General features: G+C 37.7%; 1 protein-coding gene across 1 annotated transcript; it reads left to right on the top strand.

Annotated features, from left to right (window-relative positions):
* The first annotated feature begins 317 nt into the window (after positions 1-317).
* On the top strand, positions 318-6,224 carry LOC114539602. The gene is made up of 3 exons (XM_028560238.1): positions 318-663; positions 951-1,217; positions 5,783-6,224. The coding sequence occupies exons 1-3, from the start codon at positions 318-320 to the stop codon at positions 5,998-6,000; spliced, it is 831 nt and encodes a 276-aa protein (XP_028416039.1). The 3' UTR covers positions 6,001-6,224.
* Positions 6,225-11,783: the final 5,559 nt, after the last annotated feature.

Raw genomic sequence — 11,783 nt, 5'->3', positions numbered from 1 at the left:
AAAAGAGGCGCTAGCGATAATTTTGGCAGTTGAACACTTTGGCATTTTTATTTGGTAGTGAATTCACATTAGTAACCGACCGTAAAGGGAAAACATCGGCAAAACAACGTACAGCGAAAACATCGGCACGTATCGAAAGATGGATACTTCGCCTCCAACCATATGCGGCAAGATAATATATAAATCGGGTGCAAATAATCCGGCGGACTATCTTTCTCGTCATCCAACTAACGAAAGTAAGCGAAAACAGGAGAAGATGACAGAACAATATATCAATTTCATAACTCAGAACAGTGACGCGGCATTATTGGAACTGCATGAGTGACGCAATCAAAACAAACAAGTGGGATTCTCCCGGAGTGAAAGAATTCAAAACAGTTAAGAATGAATTGACCACCACGGCACTAGGAATTGAGAGGATCAAGAATTGTAATTCCAGCTGCGTGGCAACAACGCGCAATAGACACGAGACGCACTTAGGCATTGAAGAGACAAAATCACTAATTCGTGAGAAAATATGGTTTCCGCAAATCGATAATCGAGTAAAGGACACAATCGAACAGTGCATAGCCTGCCAGGCTGCAGATAGACCAAAACACCCCGAATCTCTACGCATGACAGAAATGCCAGAACTACCATGGACAAACACATACGTAGACTTCCGTACTATGGACCACTACCGACGTCTGAATATCTTTTAGTGGTAGTGGATAGATATTCGAGATTTCCAGAAGTGGACATTGTTCATTCGACACGAGCTCAACCATAATTCTGAAACTGGACAAAATTTACTCTGTCCATTGAATACCCGACACAATCATATCTGACAATGGACCTCCCTTCAATGGAGACGAATATGCACGGTATATGAAAACCCTTGGCATTGAAACTAAGTTCTCAACCCCTTATTGTACTGCGTGAACTTGGCGGCGTGTAAACATGCCTCACAGCACAATCAAGGAAATCATCAAATTGGTGCTGTTTTCTTAAACTTTCAACGTTTTTAACGAACGAAAATCTTTCTAATCTTTATTATGATGGAAAGAGAGTTAAATGGAATGGAGATTTGAATTTACTGAAACAAATTACATCTGAAACCTTTCGCCTCGATGGAAAATGGTCTTCGCCTGGTGGCAAAAGAAAGAAATTTGTTAGCTCGAACACAGATCTCAGTTTTACTTGGTGTCCGGACAAACAAAACTCGTTGATCTTCCAAGGTAGGGACGGCGAGGCTTTAAAGAGTGTTTGTATAAATTACTGTGAAGTAAAACAAAGTAAATCTGAAACCATTTTTCAAACGAACGTTGTGAAATTGATCGCTTGAGTGCTGATGACAATATCAATATATGTGCTCCTGTTCATATAAAAAATTCAATCCCGATTTCGGCGTCGAAGGATACGTAGCTGAGAATAAAATCCAAGCTGAGAAATATGACAGCCGTGAATTGGATCTTCCTGCGCGTGAATGTGGTTGTCAGTGTGGCGCACTGTCTGCCGAACTCGAGGGAGTCAAGCTTGACATGGTTATTATGAACAAAAATATAGAGTCAAAAATATTAGCGGCCGTTGGCGTTCTAGTGAAAGATGAGAAAGACGAAATTGTTCGCCTTAAAAAAGATCTTGATAATGAAAGAGAAAAGTGCGAACGTCTCGAGAGCGATTTAGCCACTTTAGTTAGTGGAAGAAACCATGAAGTATACGAATTAAACAAAACTATCGCCTCCCTTGAGAACGATCTCAAAGCGGCTAAAGTAAACAATGAATCTTTAAAGGCAACAATTATGCACATATATTTAGATAAACATCTGAAACCAAACCAATGCGAAACCTCTCCAGTCTCAAATGTATATGATCAAACTAACGAACACGATCATACCGACAACCTATGTTAAATCAGCCAAATGAACATGATAAAACCAATTACGATCGCTTAGCTGAGGCGAGCGAACCGATAAGTGGCAATACGCATCACGATTGCATTAAGCCGAACCAACGCGAAACCTCTCCAGTCTCAAATGAATATGACCGAACTAACGAACACGATCAAATTGACAACCTAAGCTTAAATCAGGCCAACGAACACGATAAAATCAACTACGATCGCTTAGTTGAGGCGAACGTATCGAAAAGCGACAACACGCATTATGAAAGCAATAAGCTCAACACATTGCCCACATTGTTGCCTTCGGCTCCGTGTAACAACCCGAAACCAACATCCAAACAAAATCCGGTCAAGGTCAACGAAGATGAGAATAACAACTAACCTAACTGAAGAGCACCAACATTGTAATCCCACAACACAATCACCAGACTGGATTAATATGTTGCCATTGATCGAAATACCATCATCGAGTAAACCTGAGCCTCTCGGGGAGTGCGATTATGTTACTCGCAAACTAAAAGTCTGCCAGAATCCTCCCGAAAAGCCAAGTCCGACAGAAATATCCAAGCTAAATCCTCGAACCACAACTCATTCCTCACAGTCTTCTTCTTTTTTTGGGGGACTCCCTCTACCATACCGGGACAAACGTGGGAAGCTACACTAAATGCCTCGGTACCGGATAAAGTTACGAATGAATTAGAAATCCCAAAAGAAAATAGCCAAATCCAAGTCAGAATTACAAACCGTGTTTATGGAAACCGGCAAACTAAAACCGAAAGGACGTGCAGAGGACCACAAAATTTTAAAAATAATTTTAATAACTACCTCACACCAAGCATTGTGGCACAATCTTCAACCTTACCACAAACCTCTAATCAAGTATCATGTAATTTTGTTCCCCGAATAATGCTCTCAAACACGATGTCCCTAGTACCTAAATTGGTGGAAATACAAGAGTTTCTGTTACGAAAATGCGTTGACATTGGTCTCATTACGGAGACTTGGCTCAACGACAGAATTAGTGACTCTATCGTACATATTGATAGTTATATTATTTTCCGGAAAGATAGACTAACTAAACAACATGGAGGAGTTTGTATATATCTTAGGGACGATTTCACGTACGAATTACCTGAGAATCTGAACTGCTGTCAAGATCATGAAATTCTTTGGCTAAAGCTTAACCCAAAACGATTACCTCGGGGATTTTCATGTTTAATTGTTGCTGTGGTGTACCATCCACCGGGAGCAGATTCCCAACTTATTACAAACCATCTCTTTCAGAGTCTTTCTGTAGCGGAGTCAATGTTTCCCAACTGTTGACTTATTGTTGCAGGAGATTTTAACCATCTTAATGTAAATAGTCTGCAACGACATTTCAATTTAAAGCAGTTAGTCAAATCGCCAACAAGGGGCTAAGCTACTCTCGATTTGATCCTTACTAACAAGGCTAATTTCTTCTTACAACCCGAAATTAATCCACCTTTCGGATTATCTGATCATAGCACCGTACTGTTGAAACCAAGAGAACGCACTCGTGCTACGTCCACAAGGAAAAAAATCCTTGTTCGTGACAAAAGACAGAGCAAAAAAGATTCCCTTGCCCGATACCTGGCTAGCCTTAATTGGCCCCAATTGTTGCACCAAAAGGATTGTGAAAGTATGTTATCAGTTTTCGATGAAACTGTAAAAATAGGAATGAACAACATTATGCCTATAAAGTCTATTAAAGTCTATCCTAAAGACCCACCTTGGATGACTATAAAGCTCAAGGAACTTATACGACTACGACAGCTTGCCTTCCACTCTAATAAAGAAGGTAGCGAACATGAATATAAATCGTTGAGGAACCAAGTGAATAGAGAAAGGAAAACTAGCAAAGCAAAGTTTTACTCATCAAAGGTTGAAGATCTTAAAGGAAAAAACCCCAAACAGTGGTGGAAGGAGCAAAAAAAACAGACTCAGGTGACCTTCTAAATAAACTACATGGAATTTCTGAATTACAAGATATACCACGTAGGGACATTGCGAAAAAATTAAATGCTGCTTTCTTGGAACCTCTCCAAGCTTTCCATTTACTGGACCCTACCACTGAACGCGTATCTTTGGAAAACGATCCAGACATCCTAGAACTCCCTGTTTATCGAGTTTACAAGTCCCTGACTCGTCTAAACAAACATAAATCTTGTGGACCTGATGGCATCTCAAATTGGTTATTAAAGGAATATGCTAAGATTTTAGCCGAACCTGTTACTTACATTCTGAAGCTTCATTAAGGAGCAAAAAATCCCAAGCACTGGAAACTCGCAATGTAATTCCTATTCCTAAAGTTAAGAAGGTCAGCGACCCCCAAAAAGAGCTCCGACCCATATCTCTCACCGCGTCAATATCTAAGATAGCTGAAGATTTTGTTGTGACAGATTACATTAAACCATCTGTAATTAGATCTCTTGACCCAAACCAATTTGGAACTATACGTGGCTCGTCCACAACTATAGCTCTAATTAACATGCTGCCATAAATGGTTAAACGACACCGATGGTACTGGTGCCACTGTTCGAGCGATGTTTTTTGACTTTCGTAAAGCCTTCGATCTTATCGATCATTCCTTGCTTATAACCAAACTAAAACAATTAAATATTCCGAACAGTATTTTAAATTGGATAATAAGCTTCATCACCGGCAGATCACAGAGAGTGAAGATAGGATGTGACTGTTTCTCAGATTGGGGCCTAGTGAGGTCAGGGGTCCCCCAAGGAACAAAGTTGGGCCCTTGGCTGCATGATTTTAATTTTGATATACGATCTTTCTACCGCTTATCCTTTCGATCTATGGAAGTACGTTGACGATTCAACTGTTTCGGAAACTATACAGAAAGGAGAACAGAGTTGTGCCCAGCTGCATGGCTGTTAATGAAGTTAACGAATGGTCTAAAAAGAATCTTTTCCAGTTGAACTGTGACAAACAAAACAAGAACTTGTTATCAGCTACAGCAGACAAAATAAAAAAGAAATTTGTCCACCGGTATTGATTAATGGTCAACCAATCAGAAAAGTAACAAGTGTGAAACTCTTGGGACTAATGCTCAACTCGCGCCTTTCCGAAAGAGTGCTTTCCAAAAATTTTACTTCTTGATTCAACTTAAACGATCTGGAGTGACACTGCCGATATAGTACAATACTATTGTGCATGCATACGTTCAACATTGGATTATGCCTGTCCCGTCTTCCATTACGCCCTCCCAATATATCTGAGAGAAGATCTGGAGCGCATCCAGAAGAGAGCGTTGAGGTGTATCTTTCCGGGTGTTTCGTACTCTACCGCCCTGGAGTTAGCCAATATTCAAACCATTGACGATCATCATGAAGCGCTCACCAACAAACTATTCCAGAACATAAAGGAAAGCCCAGATAATAAATTGAAACATCTACTACAGCAAAGTCATGATTCTAAAGCTTATGACCTGAGGGTACAATACCCCCTAGTAGTACCAACAACTAGTACTATGGTAGTAAAGCATATAATCAGTTGTATAAGAAATGTCCATCTTAGGTTACTTGACCCGTTAGGTGACCTTAAACGTCCTATACAAGGAATTTTGTAAATATAATTATAGTAGAACTTTTAATATAGTAGTGTAACCAAGATTCTTATACATGTAATAATAGCAGAACTTTTTATACTAGAGTAATCATCCTATATAACGAATTTCTTATATATAATTATAGTGGATCTTTTAATATAGTAGTGTAACCAAGAATCTTTGTATATATACTAAGTAGTAGCTTTACTATACTAGTGTAACCAACCCATGTAATAAGTCACGCAATTCAGTTTCTGCTGCCATGTGATCTTAATTTCAATCAATCAATCAATCAATTTTTTTTTATTGGCCTCAAGGGAACGCAATGGTAGAAAGATTCATGCAACCGTTGGGAAAGGCACTAAAGACAGCAAAGCTAGAAGAAAGACCATGGAAACAAGAGTTATATCGTTTTCTTCTTCAATATCGGACAACCCCGCATTGTACCACAGGTGTACCATCATCAAAACTATTATTTAATCGTATTGTAAAAGGAAAGATCCCAGTGATCACGCGAAGGAAAGTCATGCATTAAAAGACACAAAGAAGCTCGAGACAACGAAAGAACAAAGAAGGAAAGAAATAAAGAATACGCTGATCATAAAAGAAATGTAGAAAAGAGCGAGATACATGTTGGTGATTATGTGTTAGTTCGACTTCAACAGGAAAAGAAAAACAAACTAACAACGAATTTCAACCCAGAACCATACAAAGTTATTTCAAGGAATGGTGTAGAAGTAACAGCTCAACAAAAGAATGGCCACAAAGTCACAAGAAATATAGCATTTCAAGAGTAATATAGTAATGCTAATAATAATAATACGGACACGCCCAGATGGGAATTGACATTAATCTAAAAATATAGGGATTATTGTAGAGGGAGTTAACATCATGCAGTCGAAGCGAAAGGAATAAAATATATGTGTATCTATACGATATACGAGAGAACATTATAGCTATAAATTATAAATATTTTTTCTTACAGACCTATCATACGGGAAGGTTTTCTATTATGAGAAAGTAAATGGGCCGTTGGAAATTTCTCTAGGCAATCACAGGAACCATTTAACCGGAGGTGATGCTTGCCATATAATTAAAATACTTAAAACAGGCCCTCTTAATTTAACACGACCAAATTTGCTTTTTCAAAATTCTTCTCATACTGCATGTAAAGAGTTATAGATGAATAATAAATGTATTTGATTGTGTCACTTGTCTAATTGAATTAAAGTTGTTCCGCAAGTCACTGTTGAACTTGAGGAACTAAGCAACACCATTGCTACTATAGTTAGTTGGGCAAAAAAGGAATTCAATTTGAAGCTGTCCATTACAGAAAAAGATTTAAAATTAAAGAGAATGATAAATGAATAATTAGAAAATTACCTTTGCTATTTGCCAGGCGATTTTTTTTCAGATTGCCCTATGATAGATTAGTGTATTTATTAGTATAGATTAGTAAAATCACCATGGTTGGGTGCGAATTTTTGCAAAGTACGGCAAAATAGCCGTGCTAAGGTAATTTACAAGTTGGAAAATTTTTCAAAAAAGTTGCATTACAAATGAAAGAGTATATAATTAGTTACATATTTCGCACCTATAACACAAAAGTACAAAATTAGTGCCCATGCATATACCGGGTGCACCAGAAAAAAGTATACAGGTTTGACGAGATATTATGAGCTATTGGGTTCAGAGTTGTAAATAATTATTTGTGTAGAGGAAAGCCTAACTTAAATTTTGGTATATACAATAAATTTGAGTAATGGATGAGTAAATCAAAACGCCGACGTCATGCAGCAAATTATTATTATCGGTGATTATTGATGAGTGAAACCTTTTGTCTTTCAGAAATTATTTTCTCCCTCGACGAATCAAGACAATAAGTCGGCGACAGGTCGGCGTAATAGGCTTTATTTTTCTGTGATCACCGAATGCCATGTTGGTTTTGAAATATGGAAGAAAACCAAGGAAATCCTGGTCGAAATCACATTCTTTCACCTCTGAGAATTAAGTACAAAACCTTTTGAAAACAAGCTTTGTTTTTTGTCAGCCCCTTTTGGACTTTATTTATAGTTAAGAAATTTCAACGCGCTCGCATTTGCTCATTTTTCCTCCGCATTTGAGAAACAACATGGCATTCGAAAGCTAAACGACTGTTCTTTCATAGTATCAAAAGTGACTCTTGTTTCTAGGGTAATTCACGCACAGCAGCGCGTTGAAGTTGGATTATCTTTTTTGGAGACACCCTGTATACTCAGCCAGAACTAATGATTTTGTTACGATAATGATGGTTGAAGGCTTAGGCCTGTTTTCCACATGAACCTCATCGTAGCCTAACATAGCGTTTTGTTTTTTTTTCAAACTCGTTCGTAAGCCGCCGAGCTAACCTCAAGCATGCGCCAACAAGAATCTGGGCCAACTCTCACTTTGTTTTAAGACAAAAATTGTCGTTAAAATCAAAATTAAATGGATAACTTAGTCATACCTGGTAGCCACTCTCCGTCTGTTTCCTTTTGAAGTTTTGGCTTCTTTGATTTTGTCGCTTTAAAAAAAGTATCGATGATTAGTGATTAGTTACCATAATCACTGATTAGTTACCATAGCTTTCTACCTTGACTAAAACTACGGGGTGTTGTGAGTTTCAATTGCATTATTTCAATCGTGTTTTCCAAGCTGTAAAAAGTAATTTGATTTGATGTATTTGATTTGGTCCGTAAATTAGCAAAAAAGCTGCAAAAATTCCTTTCGGTTAGTGAATTGACTAGCTGTATATTTATGTTTCTTCTCAAATTCAGGGCCTGCAGTCGTTTTTAGCTCTCAAATTCAGGGCCCCGCGGATCGTGTTAGAGAGTGGCGACTCTCTAACACGCTCTCTTAGTGGGAAACTAAATTATAGATAGATATCGTCCTTCGTGAAAATTTCTATTGCTCCAACTCCCCTCCCTCTCTATACGCGGTCTCTGATATTTCCCTTCTACAACATGACGCACAAATAATTCTAAGAGGATTGGGAACCATGGACTGGGATTTGGAGGACATCTCGGCATATTTAGGAAGCTTACTCAGGATTTTTACGAAATTAAAGCAACCTTAAAACTGAGCAAAAACTTGAAAGTTGAAAACCATCTTGAAATTTTATATTTTTCATTTGCTGAACTATTATCGTTTCCTGCTGGATCGTAAAAAAAACAGTAAAAATTCTTATTTTTGCTGAAACTTGCCTGCTCAATAAAAAATTCTGATGATGCCCCTGCTAATTGTTAAAACAAGGCTGTAAAAACTGATATTGCAAATTCCCAGCAAAAATGATGGGGATGTTTTTCCTCAATGAAAAATTACCCGTGACCATTACATGAACAATTTTATCCAAAGATACTTTTTTTTCGGTTTGCTGTTTTGCGCTCCTTCATTTTTTGTTTTGAAATCTAGCTGTTATGAAATTTAGTTATAACTCACCTTTGCTTTTTGCTTCAAAAGCATTGCGTTTCTTTGTTTCCTCTGGGATAGAAAAAACAATGTGTGGTTAAGTCAGTGAAGCCAATATAACATAATTTTTTTATTTAATATCATTTCACTGCAATAAAATTATGGTTCTAGATGAAGATGAACATTGCATGATCATTGCCAGTTTTGTTGTTTTCAGATAATTTTATATGCGGTTTATAAAAATTAATGGTGGATCTTTTTTAGATCTAGAAAAGGTCCTTGGTAGGTGTATAGAAAAAAATTTTTGTGATCTGCATTTTGAGATCTGTAATCTGTATTTTAAGTTGAAATAATAGCTCTAATGACTTTTTTGGATCATTTTGCAATTACCACAAATGTGTTGAATCGTCTTTAGAATGTCTATAGATATGTTCTAGAATTGTTTGCAACAATATATTCTACAAACAAAAGTCAAACTGGAGATATGTATTCGGGTAAAATTGTCAATTTATTAGACGTGAATTACATTTTAGAATGGACTAGGAATGGATTATCGCCATTTTCGGGCGTTAGTATATTACCAACTGTAATTATTGCGGCACAATGTATGACGGTTGCGACTCATTCTTTGAGAAATCTCAAGACATTGTAAATCTAACAAATAGATGATCAAGACCATTTAAGGCTTTTACCTACGATAATTCCAGACTTTTTCCAAACAAATGCTTTGCATGATAATGATGTATATTTAATGTATGATAATTGTTGTATATATGTATATTCTAAAACAAATGTAGATACTTTAAGACATTTGCATGACTCGATCAATTGGCTAGCATTCCCTTTGGAACAATTTAACTACATTTCTATTCAGTAAGTAGCTAATATACCGTACCTTGAGCCAAACTTGTTTCCCCGTCGTCATCACCTCGTTCATCATCAGTTAGTTCTGGCTCAGATATGTCTAAAGTATATATAATTAATTCGTTAATTCAGTAATATATAAATATTAGGCGACTCAACGTGTTCCATATCTCGATCCCTAGATTAACTTAATTTACATGAACTATATCCATGAATGCCACGATCGCGTAGAAAAACCTGTACTTATTCTTAGCGGCGACACAAAATTATAATCCTTATTCACTCTGGAGGATCCTTGTTCTACGCAGCAAATACCCGTTTCAATAAACTTGACAACTCTCTATCATAACCACGTGGCATGTCATATGAAAGTTTCATTTGTATTATATTGGCTTGGTTGCATCGTTGCGCCAAAATCGGTATTGTTGTAGGAAATGCATAACGTATTGAACCTAAGGATTGTATCATTTTCTTTCATCCTACAGTCATTACCTACCGTCAATCGATATTTCATCCAATGACTTGCCCTTCAACGAACTGGCCTTCCCACTATCTACTGCCAATAACAGCTTGCTTATCTTTGCAATTTCAATAGTTGACTCGTGGAGCCGATAATATTCGCGATGTGTGCGAATATCATGCCCCAGGTGTCGTGCAAGCCAGTCCATTTCCTTTTCTTCCAGCGATAAAACCTGTGTAATCGTTGCGATGTATTTTCGCAGTTTGGTGCTGGTTATCACATCAGGATTTTGAAGTTCTGGCTGGCATTCAAGGGCACATTGTCTGAGACAGTCCCATCCTCTCAGTGGCTCCAACGAATCTCTATTTACTCTCGCAAATACGTATCTGTTTTCTTTGTTTACTCCCACCTTGGAGCGAAGAGAATTAAGCAGCTCTATACCCTTTGTAATTTCTGGTGTCAGAATTATTGGAACTTTTCTGCCTCGTTTGCCTCGGGTTTCAACCATATTTAGCCTATGGAAATTGGAAAGGGAGAAGATTGTATCATTGTAGTATGTAGTATTTTGTCGATACATACTTCATGCAAAATAAAAAATTTCATCCAAAATTAAGTCTAAAATAAATTTAAACAAGCAGGTTATAGCTGATTATGAAACAAAGGGATCCACTTTGGTTCAGTTGCACGTAATGAATGCATATCAGCAATATAATCTAACACGTTCATAGCACAATATTCAATAAGAATTTCTTAACTTATTTTTTATTGCATGTATCCTGTCAATATTTTACTCGCTATTGTATTCTAAGCCTATTATTGTTTGCGTTTTTTTGCGACACCCTGTATATTCGGCGACAACGCGCAAAACGCCACCGCAACACTTGATCTTGGGGACTGTCAACTAGCTCCATTTGCGACAAGCTTAAATTAATAAGCTAAAATCATTAGCAGGAAATGAGATCACAACAGTTTAGTTAAAATTCCGCATGCTGCCTTAAATCCTTGGCCTGACCGGGGATGTTAAGACAGCAATTTCCTTGCGATAGTAACTCCTAGTAATCGAATGTTTTGAATAGCAACATTATACCATAGACTGAAAGAAAATTCTGTCTTCAGATAATTCTGTCTAGTATCAGACAGACATCTCCAGATTCCAACATTTCGTTGCGGATACAAAAGATTACGCAGGTTTCCGGATTCATACGAATTTGGATATGTGTGGACAGGGTCATACCGGGTGGAGTAATGCTGTCATCAGTGATTAGCATATTAGAAAGAAGTAGATTACGTGTACGTACCGCTCCGATAGCCGCTTCTCCAATGGACTTAAGCTCGATAAGATCTCTGAAGTCGCGCATTTGGTCCATTCCGGTATCTCATCGTACGACTTCAGTAATAACTTGGATGCTTCGCCGCCTCTTCGTTTATTCAGCATCACAATCCTTGCCAAAAGCAGCTTTGCAAGAGAGGTCCAGTTTTTGCTATCGGCAATTCTTCCAGTTGACTTGTTTCACTCGCGATTTCTTCGTCAAGGAACTTCCGCAGTTTCGCTATATCCTCCGCCAGAG

Source organism: Dendronephthya gigantea, unplaced genomic scaffold, assembly GCF_004324835.1.
Source record: "Dendronephthya gigantea isolate DGI-Jeju-01 unplaced genomic scaffold, DenGig_1.0 000208F, whole genome shotgun sequence".
NCBI lineage: Eukaryota > Metazoa > Cnidaria > Anthozoa > Malacalcyonacea > Nephtheidae > Dendronephthya > Dendronephthya gigantea.
The sequence above is the reverse complement of the archived record's forward strand: the minus strand, read 5'-3'. Positions and strand labels throughout refer to the sequence as shown.